The sequence below is a fragment of the Pectinophora gossypiella genome, chromosome 2, assembly GCF_024362695.1.
Source record: "Pectinophora gossypiella chromosome 2, ilPecGoss1.1, whole genome shotgun sequence".
Classification (NCBI taxonomy): Eukaryota; Metazoa; Arthropoda; class Insecta; order Lepidoptera; family Gelechiidae; genus Pectinophora; species Pectinophora gossypiella.
The window spans coordinates 11901900-11916081 of record NC_065405.1 but is presented as its reverse complement, the minus strand read 5'-3'; the positions used below and the strand labels follow the sequence as shown (position 1 = coordinate 11916081).

The following is a 14182-nucleotide window of genomic DNA, read 5'->3' as shown; positions in this document are numbered from 1 at the left end:
CATTACCTTAGCCCACTTCGCATTGCACATTCATCCCGGCCGGTGCTAAAATAGCTTGAGTGTGCGAATTCGTATTAATTTACGACAATTTTTTTTTTGTGATCAATTGTGTAAATAGTGGCAAAGGTATTATAACAAGGTATGAATAATTAACACAATAGTGCACTTTATTTAATTTTGAAATGAATTTTTAATTACAACATGATGTAATTTGGCACGTTTCACTATCACACCATAACCTTGACAATGGATAATTTCAAAAGAGGTTCATTTTTGCATTACTGATTTTTTAAATATAGATGGCTGACGGTTTCCTCACACCAAAAGTTGGTTTTGCCACTCTTGCTATTCACGCTGGCCAAGAGCCGGAAAAATGGAACTCTGCAGCTGTTGTTCCACCTATTGTAACATCCACGACATTCAAGCAACCGGCGCCGGCTGAACACACGGTAAGAAATTTCACCTGATAAATTCTTCAGGGAAATATTTTTTGTTGGCGTTTTTACTCTTACAGCTATGAGAAAGTACCATAGGCACATCTCGTATATATTATACTCGTGTCATAACTGCTGAATAATATCTAAACTGAATTATATATGAAAAGCGCTATGAATAAAATAGTTAATTATGGTTGCGAAAGGTAATAATATAGTGAACAATGGTACAACGTGTCCTACATTTCATTTTCCTTATTTATAGGGATTTGAATATGGAAGATCTGGAAATCCCACAAGGAACACTTTAGAAGAGTGCCTTGCAGCATTAGATGGAGGAAAGCATGGTTTAGCTTTTTCTTCTGGACTAGGAGCTACAACTGTACTGGTATCGTTACTAAGCCATGGAGATCATGTAATTTCTAGCGATGACCTCTATGGTGGTACCAACAGATTGTTCAGGTAAAACTATTGTTTCCTTATAGAAAATCAGTTGATCGAAGTTTGAGATGCAAGCAAAGTTGCCTGATCTAAACTTTACAGTGTACTTATAAACAAACATTCAAATTTTAAATTTCAGAAACGTATTCCAGAAAATGAATGTAGGAGTATCCTTTACGGACTTTACTAAAATTGACGAAGTAGAAAAAGAAATTAAACCGAACACTAAGGTTAGTAAACTAACAAAATGATCCTAAAAGAGTTCAGTTTTTCCTTTTCAGGTTCAGAACCCTAAAAAATAAATTTTAGCATTTTAAACCATCTAAATCAAGTATTCAATAATGGTATTGAATTCTTGCGCTTTATCAGTTCATAACTCTGTTTCGAAACAAGACAACATTCATAGTTTGCAGTTAGGCGCAATCGTACCTACGTAATATTATAATCGATTAACCATAACATTCTTTCTAAAAACAATCTTTGTTAAAGCGAAGTAGGTAGGTATTTGTTGCCAAGGAAATCACAGTAATAAAGATAAATTAAAATTTGCCGGGATCCCTGAACAGATTTAGTATTCTTGAAAAAAATCCTTCATATTTAAGTTGCTTGTTTGATATTAAGTTCTTATCTGTTTAGTACCTACTTAATTATTATATATCACTTGTACACTAATTGATATTTTTTAGATGATTTGGATAGAAACTCCAACAAACCCACTTCTGAAAGTGATCGATATTAAGGCTATTACAAATCTTGCTAAAAGTAAAGGAAACATAATTGTAGTTGTTGACAATACTTTCCTTACACCGTACTTGCAAAGGCCTCTGGATTTTGGCGCAGATGTTGTTGTTTACTCCTTGACAAAATACATGAATGGGCATTCTGACGTTATAATGGGAGCAGCAATTGTTAACGATGACGAATTGGGGAATAAACTTCGCTTTTTACAAAACGGTAAGATCTATTTTAATTTTGTTTGACTAGTGCAAAGTTTAAGGAAAAGAACACCAGTTTTTACGTCAATTTTATGTAAAATATGTGGGTTTCATTAATGCAAAGTGATGGATGCAATGTTTGTGGTATTTTTTTTTTTTTGACGTGACTTATTGTAGATTTGCCGCAGATGGCATTAACTACTTGGCCGGACAAATGGGGAGCGCTGAAGGCTCTCACCCGGTACAACGTTTAAGACAACAGGCCTGAGGGTGCCCAGTTGGGCGCGAACCTCGGCTCAGGGCGTCGTCTGAGAGGAAAAATATTTGAAAGAATTAATCGACCCTAGTGGGTCCATGTTTGTGGTAGAGCAACAGTTATGTGTAAGGTGACACCAGTTTTTGTAGAGCATGTTATCTATTAGTCTTGAAAATGCATAAAACCCACTCAATTGCTAGAAGTTGCGGGCATTCGCTAGTATTATCGTTTGTCCGGCCAATTAAATGGGTAGTTAATGCCATCTGCGGCAAACCTACAATAAGTTACGTCGAAAAAAGCTAGTATTATCACATTTTTTTTTGTTTATATTATCATAGTTGAAATCACTGAGTTCCCAAATGCATATGAGCTGAGGTACCTACATTTAAAATACCCAAATACGACCCAAACATCTTGTTTTTGTTGATAAATTGGGCCACTTTGACCCATCTACCTTTTCCTCTGATGCGAAACTGGTTTGGTTATGCCATGTCATACATGATTAATTTACATGTGACGTAACTATCGCTGTATGTTCTAGACTAGTATTGAGACTTTTAAGAGAGTAATAAAATGTTTTAATTTTTGTTTTAATAAAATATCTATTTTCAGCTTTGGGAGTCGTTCCGTCGCCAATGGATTGCTATTTAGTCAACAGGAGTTTGAAAACTCTAGCTTTACGCATGGAGCACCACAAGAAGTCATCTCTACTTATAGCAAAGTGGCTCGAAAATCACGCACAAGTGACCGAAGTTTTGCATCCAGGTAACAAAATAATAACTCAATAATAACGCAATCAATTTACCTAAAATGAGGATCTTCCAATTACATTTTTTTTTGCTTACTAGTAGTTTTGCAATACGCGCTCATTGTGTGGATTGTTAAAATATTGAAAGTTTATTTTTTTAGGTCGTCCATCGCACCCACAGCACGAAATTGCCAAAAAGCAGACAAGTGGTCATTCAGGGGTGTTCAGTTTTAAACATTCCGGTGGCTTGAAGGAGTCGCGTAAATTTTTAAGTTCCTTGAAAGTATTTATCTTAGCTGAAAGTTTGGGAGGATATGAAAGTTTGGCTGAGTTACCGTAAGTATCTCTATGATTGTGAAAGTTTATAAGTGTAGATTTATGAATTAATACCATAATACCTAATATTACGGTCTCCGTAATCCAATGGTTGAATGGTTGAACATTGGGGTCACGATCTGGAGATCCCAGGTTCAAATCCCGGTGGGGATAAATCACAAAAATTACTTTGCAAGACCCTAGTGAGGACATTGCAGATTGATCACCTGATTATCCGAAAGTAAGATGATCCGTGCTTCGGAAGGCACGTTAAGCCGTGGTCCCGGTTACTAGTTACTAATGTAAGCACGTAGCACCAGGCAGCACCAGGGTTGATGAGGTTGTTAATCCACTTCACAACCCACACGATAGAAGTCGAAGATTTATAACGATAATTATATATAATTCAATTTTTTAGGTCTGTTATGACTCATGCATCAGTACCTGCAGAGCAAAGAGCTCAACTTGGAATCACGGATTCTTTAATCAGGCTTTCAGTTGGACTGGAAGACACTGAAGATCTTATTGCTGACTTAGATCAAGCTTTTAAAGCAACGTTCTAATAGCTACGTGTGATATTAATCTTAAGTAATTCATCACAGTTTTATTTATTTACTTTTGTTATTTTTATCTCATTTATCAAATCTAAATCAATGTTAAAATTAGTTTATGTTCCTTATCGGTTTTAATGTGCATTTACATAATAATTAATATTTGTTAGAATCTGGAGAAAATGATACGTATAAATTATGAATATTGTTTATTTTATTAAAAGTAATAGTATGATTTTATAACCAGCATTCTTTTCGGTCTCTACCAAGTATTACAAGTATGAATCTTTGTCACTTGTTTCATATTCCAGCGAACATTGCTTAGACTACACAATGAATGAATTAACATAAGTCAAGTGAGGTTAACAAATCAGTTCAAATAAGGTTAACTTGGTGCATTTGTTGAGGCTTTCGTTTTTATTGCGTGTCAAATGGTCTGTTGTTCGCTACCTCATATAGTATAATTGTTAAACTATATTTAAAATATTTATTATATCATGACACTGACGAGAGTTGAATATGTAGGTGAGGTTTTATGTCTGTTAAAAATATATTTTTACAATCATAAACACTTATTGCTTTAAATATTTGTTTCACTTTGCATGTAAATACCTAGCAATTGCACTAAAATATTTCATTAATTATTTATTAGCTTATTGAAAATAAATGATATTAATAAGTAGATTACACATTTATTAAACATTATTTTTTCAGTTGTAAAAAGTTTGAAGTACATTTACTTAAAAGGTACTAGAGATAGGTACTTTTAAAGTCTATAACGTTAAAATCATAAAGATGATGTCTATGATTAAAATCAAATATTTACAACTTACAAAAATGTTTGTAACGTTAATTATATTATTAAATGAACAAAAAACCGGAAAAGTTCGGTTTTATTTGATTTGATCATACACTTTTGTACGTACCTACGTACTTGGTAGGTACGTACCTACCTTTTATTTTTTCCCACCCAACCGAACGCGAACTGAACTGACCGATAATGTTGATGTTGACAGATGGTTGATTTGATAACAGCAACAGTTTGTTGATAAGCGGAAAAAGAAACGGAAACAAAGAAGTTGAAACAAATTTTCAACTTCTTTGTTTCTATGTTAGTTATTATCAATTTGTTGAATAATACTGTACGTGTGAAATACCTAATTATTTACTCTCAAAGGTATGTATATAAACATTTTCATTCCCTACAATGTTGTAAAATGGTAGATAAAGATTCAATATCCTATCGGGGTATAAATTATTTCCTAATTAGACCAATTTTGAACATGAAATTGTGATGAAAACTTTGTTGTAGTACTTACTCATTTATAACATAACTTTATAAGAGAGAGAGTCAAGAGTCGCCGCATTGCACCGATAAGACGATAATTAATGAATATACGTATGACGTACCTAACTGATATTTAATACAAAACAATACTTTGTTAAGTAAGTTGTGATAGGTTAGAATAGGGATAAACAAGAATTTGTTTCTGAAAAGAATAACTTACCACTTATTTACATATAAGGGTTAAAAAAAAATTAAATATAATTTTAAAGAAACTGGGGGCATGTTAGTTCTTTGACTCACACAATAATATCTAAATTGGTTTTATTTTGTAGCTGGTATAATTATATAGTGTTTGCAGATGACTCTACGGTGGGGTATTGTAACTGCTGGTAAGATCAGTCACGATTTTGCCTCGGCTTTCAACTCGTACCCAGATAAGGGAGATCAAAGTATAGTTGCCGTTGCAGCTCGTGACAAAAGCAAAGCTGCAGAATTTGCAAAGCTTCACAATATCAGCAAAGTATTTGATTCTTACAAAGATTTGGCTACCAGCAGTGATATAGGTAAGAGACATTCTGATGTAATAAAAAAGCAAGAAGAAAAAATTAGATTTTTTAGCAAATACATGTTAATTAAGTTAATTCTGAAATGTCATTAAGAGTAATGTCCAAAAACCTTTGCCGACACAATTCCTTTAATATGACATAAGGAAGTTGACAACAAGACTGTGTGCATTTTACTGTTGTATTATTAACATAGAGGCTGTTGTCACTATATAGGTACCTGCCTAGGTATTGTTAAGCGATAGTTCTTGTTACTTGCATGCACTTACTCGCCTATTTCGCGAAATCGCTTAGTTATGCGTGATAAACGTGTATTTCGCTTTAATGCTGACGCGACAATATTGGTAGGTACAATTTTCGCAAGTAAGCTCTTCAGATATAGGTAAGTACCTAAGTAGTTATATCAGATAGATATAACTACTATACATGCCTTCACGATTTGTTACTTTTGAGGCGACTGCTTGCTTATTTGCTGACCCTCAATCTCTAACCGACTTACGACGGGATAATCGTTTCTGAGGGTTTCTTACGATTTATGGTTTGTAGGTAGGTATATGGTTTAGCTATTTATTGGAGCGGAATTGTAGCGTTAGGAAAGAGTCATCGCACTGGGTCAGATAATCTGTGTAAGACATTATCATAGCAATCCCTAAACACTGACGCATCGTAGGATCTCTATACTCTGATTCGGTATTTATCAAACACCCGAGTTTGCGAACAGTATAGATATCGAGCGAACAAAACTTATTGTCACCATATCGATAAGTTTTGTTTTAGACGAACTGCTAAAGCGATATCGCTAAGAACATCGTAGGTGCACGCGAAACGTTGAGCGATGGAGCGCGGGTAACTACAGGTTAAAATGTCGGAACGATATCGGGTTTTTTTCGCACGATGCACTTCTACTAACTCTCCGAAATCACTTGCCGTTTTTCGCGGTTCTGTGCGTACTCCGGCTAGTCCCTCCGGCAAGCGTCCAAGTCGTCACGCCGTCTTTTTCGAGGTCTATCCAAGTATTATTCTTTATTCTATGCTCTAGGTAAGTGAATGGTCGCGTGCGATTGTGAATTTATCTGCCTGTTTGGCGGCACGTTATTTTATCAACAGTTACTTAATAGATAGATAATTATACTGGTTTGTATCGGTTACAAAATATGTCTGTTTAGTCAGAGATAATGGGTCAACGTAGATAGTATTTTATGCCTTCGTGGTTGTCACGCCTTTATCCAACATCAAACTTTTTAAATTAAATATCTAGCTCTTAAATAGCCTCTAGGAATATGGTTAAAACTTATGTTTTCAGATGTGGCTTACATTGGAGCTTTAAATCCTCATCATTATGAGTTGACTAAGCTCTTCCTTGAAAGTGGGAAGCACGTGCTTTGCGAGAAACCGCTATGTTTGAACTACAAACAGGCACAAAGCCTGATCAATCTAGCTGAGAAGAAGAAACTCTTCTTGATGGAAGCGGTCTGGTCTCGCTTCTCTCCAGCGTACAAAGCTTTGGAGAGAGACATTAATGATGGTAAAATTGGCGATGTTCTGTTCGTTGAAGTAAACTTCGGTGTGCCAATAGCAGCGGTAGATAGATTAAGGTATGTTTAAAAAGTTCTCGTTCACAGCTCTCACGACTATATCCCAATTGGTGTAGTCAGATCAATCCACCGCTCTTCCCGCACCGTCACCCAAACCTCACCGAGTTTTCTGTTAGACCAACGTGATAGGTGGTGAGCCGCATTGCCGTCCATAATCTAGTAATGTAGTTTTCGCTCGTCCACAAGAAATCGATCGCCATTCTGATGTGATCTTCTTCAATAAAACTTCGATTTGTTTGAATTAATTTCAATCCGGTTAAAATCAGGACTACCAATGTTTACCTGGATTGAAACTAACGTGTCTATTGCGAGGCTTTGTTAACAAAAATCACATCCGAATGTGACATTTCAAAAAAGCGCTTACATTTTTAAAGACACATTTTTTTTCTGTAGCCTAATTAATGTCCCACTGGTGGGCAAAGGCCTCCCCCTTCTTTTTCCAACACTTTTCTAACACCGTCACTAAAATAAAACAACAATGTAAACGCCGGTTTCAGTCTTTCAAATGATTCCGGCAATGCGTTTTACGAAGCTATTTACAGCTGGCGTAGGTAGTAGGCATAGGAACACGGCATGTGGGTAGGTAGGTATGTTCGGTTGTATATATGCAAAAAAAAGTTCTCCCACCATGCGTATTTATAGTAGTGATACCATTGATGTACAATAATATAATACTTTACTATAGTAGTGATACACAGAATTATACACGCACGTGTATGAAACCTATTTTAAGCTTTACCGGACGTCATTTTACCTCTGTAAAAATACACCATTTTTTTAAGAGTTCATAGAAATTCCTCTCATTTGTTACGGGCTCATTTAGATTTTTTCGCAAGGTTCAATCGAATGTGCATCGATAAGTAGGTATAAAGACTGTGGATCCCTTATCTGAATGATCCACTTGTATTGACTTGTTAACTTGTTATTGATATCGTGATATCTGAATAATCATTAGTAATCATTTATAGGATTATAGGTAGTTTGTATCTTCAATTCATTATCATTAATGAAGGATTCTTTGAAGTAGCTCTTAATACTTATAACTTATTACTTATCATAATCACCATAACACATAAGTTACAAGTTACATGGATCCAATGTTTTATTATGTACAAAAACATATCCAAAGTTTGTGACGGCAAGTAAAACTGAATATCTATCGCTAACACCTCGGAAAAGTCGTAGATAGTAGATCCGTACATAAAAGTATTTAAAGTCGACTAAGTTCTCAATTTTGCAATAAATTACTTTGTATTTGAATCAATTTATGTATTGCATCTGTCATATTTCTGTCAGTACTATTCAGAGGCGGAGGACAGGAATCCTAGCACGGCTTTGAAATAGACTACTCTGGGCGCCATCCCACTCGCGTCAGACAGAGTACTGCGGAGCGGAAGGCAAGAGGGAACCCACTGCCCTATTTTTCCCTAAAAAATAGCATGGAGAATGCTACACAGATAAGAGCGTGGCTCTTAAATTAGTGATGTGATCTATCATATTTATCTTCAGAAACAAAAACCAAAATCTAGCTAGTGTTTTTTCATGACATGTTATCCCACAAGGGATAATACGCGTATGTTCATCTAAGTACCTAAAAGCTGACGTCACTCTTGATAAAACATTATTTCATGATGAAACATTGCGAAACAATCTGACGTAGAATGATACGGCAATATTTTACCATATTATATGACGCTAATTGGCTTAATTACGTGGGAACATTGACGATACAGCCTCTAGACTCGTAATAATAGACGAAAGGGGTATTTTTCAACATATTTTATAAATAGGTCAGAAATAAGATGCCTCTTTACCTCAGTTTTTCGAACATTAGGCGTCTATTTGGTAGAGTCGTCGATGTGTGAAAATTTCGCATGATAAAGCTGACCTCAGTGGCCTTGTTAAGGCTGTTAACCGTTGCCATGGTAATTAATGTGAACAAGCTTGTTCAGACTAAACAGGTATTGTCTTTATCGTTGTCAACCACCAACGTTGCTACCTCAAGTGTGAATGACTGGGTTATTGTGGCGATGTTTAACTAATAGTTAGAACAGAATACTTTATAAGTACTAGTCGCTAGGTAGCGCTAATTTGTTGACTTGAGATCGCTAAGGAAACACATTCCCTAGAAATGCATTTTCGGAGGTATGTGACCTAACCTGTATTGGGTTGGAGTTCCCTTCGCGGTTTGGAAGGTCAGACCTTCTGTAAAAACCGTACCTGTCAAATCTTCAGGTTAGGTAAGCGGACTCTGTGAGTACAAAGGAATGTTAATCGGCTTGTGGTTTTCCGTGCTTCGGAGGGCACGTTAAGCCGTTGGTCCCGGCTATTAGCCGTAAAAACACCTCCAACCCGCATTGGAGCAGCGTGGTGGAGTATGTTCCATACCCCCTCGTTGATTGAGGGGAGGCCTGTGCCCAGCATTGGGACGTATATAGACTGTTTATGTATTTATGGTATTAAAACCTGCAGGGCAGGAAGTCAGACGTCAACGTCAGTCAGACGACCTCTCTTTCTTCTATTCCGTGGGCAGAACCACACCGTAATATCATTCACTATAGCCTATTACTTGTCGACATAAACTGACACTAGCAATCTCTTCAGCAGTGCTAACATGCGCAACGTGATAAAATTATCGATCGATTTAATACATTTTGTCGAAATCGGTAAGTTTGTTTTTTTCCTACATGCGTGCCATGGGATTTTGTTCGTATTTTGACAGAACAACACGACTTATTTGGATTCACTAATTAGCACCAATCGATAAAACGACATAATTATAACGGCAGAATCGATAAAATGACCGTGACAAAATTGTATGCGCATGTTTGCCCTACTGGTAAACCTATTTATAATACAAATGCGGCTCCTTGGCATCGGTGTGTTATGATAAATTACTGTACTGATAATGATAGATAAGATGATAGTGATAATTGACCAACTTGTTTATTATGTACGGTGTTATCATGATAACAATTATGATGTTCAGTATTGTTGTAACTGCATGTCTATCATAAATTGATAATAAGGTCCTATGCGGAACTGGCAGCGAATATAAACATGTTCAGCTGCTTGTGTTTGTGTGTTGTTCGCAAATAAATTGATTTGATTTTGTGTTTCCGGGCAAGTCATAAAATCCGACAGAGAGATTGTGTCCTTTCTAACATGGTATTGTTGTTAAGGACGATAGGCTCTTTTCACCATAACACGATCACGTCGAACACACACCAAATTCGGATTTTTTTATTAGTTCAGGCATAGAATCTTACTAATATTATAAATATGAAAGTTTGTGAGTATGGATGTTTGTTACTCTTTCACGCAAAAACTACTGAATGGATTTTAATGAAACTTTACGATAATGTAGCTTATGCATCAGAATAACACACTGTGTTAACAATTTAAAAAATCGGAAGTTCATACCGCGGAAACCACGCGGACGAAGTCGCGGGCGGCCGCTAATAAGGAATACCATCTACACCTACATTCTACGTACCTATAGAATGGGAACTCTCCGCTCCCCACCAGCGCGCAGCGTCTGAGCTCGTCAATGTGTAGTGTCTTTGTAAAACGAGGTTGTTTGTATGAAGTGTCCGGGGTGTGGTTCAGGCCTGTGCTCGATTTGAACCTGCTATCTTACAATGAGAGTCAAGCCGCGGCTAGCCGAGTGAGTGATGACTTTTAATTTTGTAGGTTGAAAGAGTTGGGAGGCAGTGCAGTATTGGACCTCGGAGTTTACGTACTGCAGTTTGCCCAGTACGTGTTTAAAGGCGAGCCTATCGCGGTGACTGCCCGTGGGGAACTGAACGAAGATGGAGTGGATCTGGTGGATAATATCATTCTGGAATATTCCGGAGGCAGGCGTGCTGTTCTCAACGTCCACTCTAAAGTAAAACTGTGGAATAAAGCTACTGTTACTGGCACTAAGGGACGACTTACGGTAAGCATAAGAACTATAAACTATATCCGTATATCTTCTATACTCAAAGGTTGCCTGGAAGAGATTGCTACTTAGCAATAAGGCCGCGTATTGTACCTACTCTTTCGTTTTTGTTTTGTATTTCCTGTGTGCAATAAAGTATTTGTATCGTCTTCAATTTCTGTGTACTTTATCACTGTTATAGTTTACCGTTCTGTTAACATTTTGATACTTACATCAAGATCATCATCATATATCAAGATGTTAACATATAATAGTTACAAAGAGGGACATGGAACTACTAGAAGTTAGGAATTAAAAAAAAAACCACTCCTAACCGGGACAGCCCCTAGGCAAAGATGTCCCGATTCCTTAAGCGATTCCTCACTATTATGAATGAAAGGCAGAAAAATGAAAGGTTCCGTGTTTCGGAAGGCACGTTAAGCCGTTGGTCCCGGTTATTTTACTGATGTGATGTGATGATTTATGTGATGTGAGTAATCGTTACATGAGCCATGTCACACACCTTTGGCGCCTTTGGCGGCTCAATAATAACCCTGAGACCAGGGTTGCTGAGGTTGGTAATCCTCCTAACAAAGAAGAAGAATGAAAGGTGAAAGACCTGTGGCATGTGTCCGTGAAAGTGATAAATAACATATTTTTTGCAGTTGAACGATCCTTTCCACTTCCCCACGGAGCTAGTGAAGGTGGATGGAACAGTAGAGAAGTTCCCGTTACACTCAACAGAACTGTCATGCAACTTCGGGAACAGCGCTGGATTGGTTTACCAGGCTGTTGAGGTGGCCAGGTGCATAAAGGAAGGTTAGTTCACGTATCTATAAAGCTTGATGGACGCGTCGTTTTACACAGATACATCGACGTTTTCGCACACGCGCATCTGTGCGTGCGACGTATGACGCCCATACTATTGAAGACTAAAGGGGTGAGGTAAACCTACCTCAACCGCTGGTGGGGAGCAGAGTTGCCGTTCTATACTTAGTATTAATCCTTATTCTATGCTGCCGGAAAAATGATGATGAGTGGGCTGGGCCAGCTTCCTTGTTCTATCCAGGCTCTGTGTGCTGTAAGCTTTACCTCCACATACAGAGGCGGTATGGCGGATGTTTCTATCAAATTATTATTAACTTTAGACAGAATTATCACACTATTAGGTGTAGTTTCGAATGGTTTTATGACTGCTTTTTAAATAGGTACTGTAGGCATAATAGTAGTAGTGTGTGTGTGTATAGTGTATATAGTGTAGTGTGTCAGGATCGAAGCAAATGGAATTCGATCTAGTCTCTGCTTACCCCTGTGGGAAATAGGCGTGAGTTTATGTATGTATGTAAGCATAATGGTATGCGAAAGTGCGTTTGTGCATAGCTCTTCAAATCATAACATAAATGTCATTTTACACAGTGTAGTGTAGAGTTTTTACACAATTATGATTTACGAACTTCACTAACAGGCATACGATCATTATGAATAGTAGGCATAACATGATATGATGTAATAATATGCAAAGGCAAGCCAAGTTAAGATAATATTTTCGTGCTTATAATAATCACGCAAGGTTCAATATAACATAGATAAGAACAAAATTACTTTCTGACGTAAGCAACTTGGTAATATTGACTACACGTGATTATGTGGCGACACTTTTCGTGATATTTGGTGATATCCTCTTTTCTTATCGTGTGGGTTGTGAGGTGGAATACCAGCCTTATTAACCCTGGTGTCAGGGTTATGATTGTGCCGCCAAAGGTCCTTGACAAGCCTCATGTAACGATTGCTCACTTACATCAGTAGTAGTAATCGGGACCAACGGCTTAACGTGCCTTCCGAAGCACGGATCATCTTACTTTCAGACACTCAGGTGATCAGCTTGTAATGTCCTAACCAAACTAGGGATCACAAAGTGATTATTAGTATTTGGTGATACATACACATACATAAACTCACGCCCGTAATCCCTAATGGGGTGGGCAGAGCCACAAGCAATCAAAGACAACTTGCAGCCACTGTTGATACGATGTAGTATTTGGTGATAGTTTTTTATAAGTAATTTTTTTATAAGGATTTTTCCTACCCGTATTGGCTTGTTATTCTTATTTTGTTTTTATTTCGCAGGACTGTTGGAATCGCCGCGAATGACCCACAAAGACAGTCTAATATTGGCCAAATTGGAAGACACGGTTCGTAAGCAAGTCGGTGTCCATTATGACGTGGACGATGTTGAATATCCATAAATCTTTTACCTATAAACAGTCTAATAATTTAAAAATCTTTAAAGTTCTAAATACTTACCTATATATAGGATGTTTTTTTGTCTAATCCACAGCGCTGCGCTGGTAGGTACATATTTAATCCAACTATAAGGGGAATTCTTCGGTTTCTAAAAAGTACCTCGTCGGATAGGCAAAGAAATGTACTGCCGATATTATTTTGCTAGACTAATCTACATCATAAATCATAAACAGCATGTATACGTCCCACTGCTGGGTATAGGCCTCCCCTCAATCAACCGGAGGGGGTACGGAGCATACTCCTCCACTGCGGGTTGGTGGAGAGACTAAATCAACACAAATGAGTAATTCAAATGGGTCAATTGTTATTACTAAATCATTATATCTAAGCATAGGTACGTACTAACTAAATCATCAAGCCTCATACATCTTGATGATGATTTATATAGTGTCTAAGAGGCACTTTTTTAAATCAAATATATTTTATTGCACCAAAATAAAATGAAATGGTTACAAAAGTGCTTTTTTCATGACAATATACTAAGCATGTTATTTTACAAATGTTAACAAATACTAAGTCTATGTTTAGTATCTTATTATTTACACATACTTAATATTAATCTATGTTATTTAAATAAATATTATTGAAAGCACAGTTTAAGGTGATGTGTTTCAGTCAGCTAGGTAACGCTGCGTCAGTAGATGGCGTTACTTCTGCAGTTTTCGTATTTTTTTCCATTTATTCGTTTAGTGTTGAGTACTGACCCAGTGAAATGTTAGGTGGCGAAATCTTACATACATTATCTTTAAGTTAAGCTACAATTTTGAAGTATTTACTGAAGATATCATATTGAAACATTGCATCAAAAGTTGGTGTCATTTCAATTTGTG

General features: G+C 36.9%; 2 protein-coding genes across 2 annotated transcripts; both read left to right on the top strand.

The window, feature by feature from the left end:
- On the top strand, positions 1-4265 carry LOC126373338 (cystathionine gamma-lyase). Its single transcript, XM_050019474.1, has 8 exons — positions 1-139; positions 300-449; positions 700-896; positions 1015-1105; positions 1562-1829; positions 2679-2831; positions 2976-3150; positions 3548-4265. Exons 2-8 carry the CDS (start codon positions 300-302, stop codon positions 3690-3692), a joined length of 1179 nt encoding a protein of 392 aa, XP_049875431.1. The 5' UTR covers positions 1-139; the 3' UTR covers positions 3693-4265.
- Positions 4266-4717: 452 nt separating this feature from the next.
- On the top strand, positions 4718-13952 carry LOC126373382 (trans-1,2-dihydrobenzene-1,2-diol dehydrogenase-like). The gene is made up of 6 exons (XM_050019546.1): positions 4718-4857; positions 5327-5531; positions 6835-7126; positions 10820-11066; positions 11714-11867; positions 13176-13952. The coding sequence occupies exons 2-6, from the start codon at positions 5327-5329 to the stop codon at positions 13292-13294; spliced, it is 1017 nt and encodes a 338-aa protein (XP_049875503.1). The 5' UTR covers positions 4718-4857; the 3' UTR covers positions 13295-13952.
- The last annotated feature ends 230 nt before the right edge of the window (positions 13953-14182 follow it).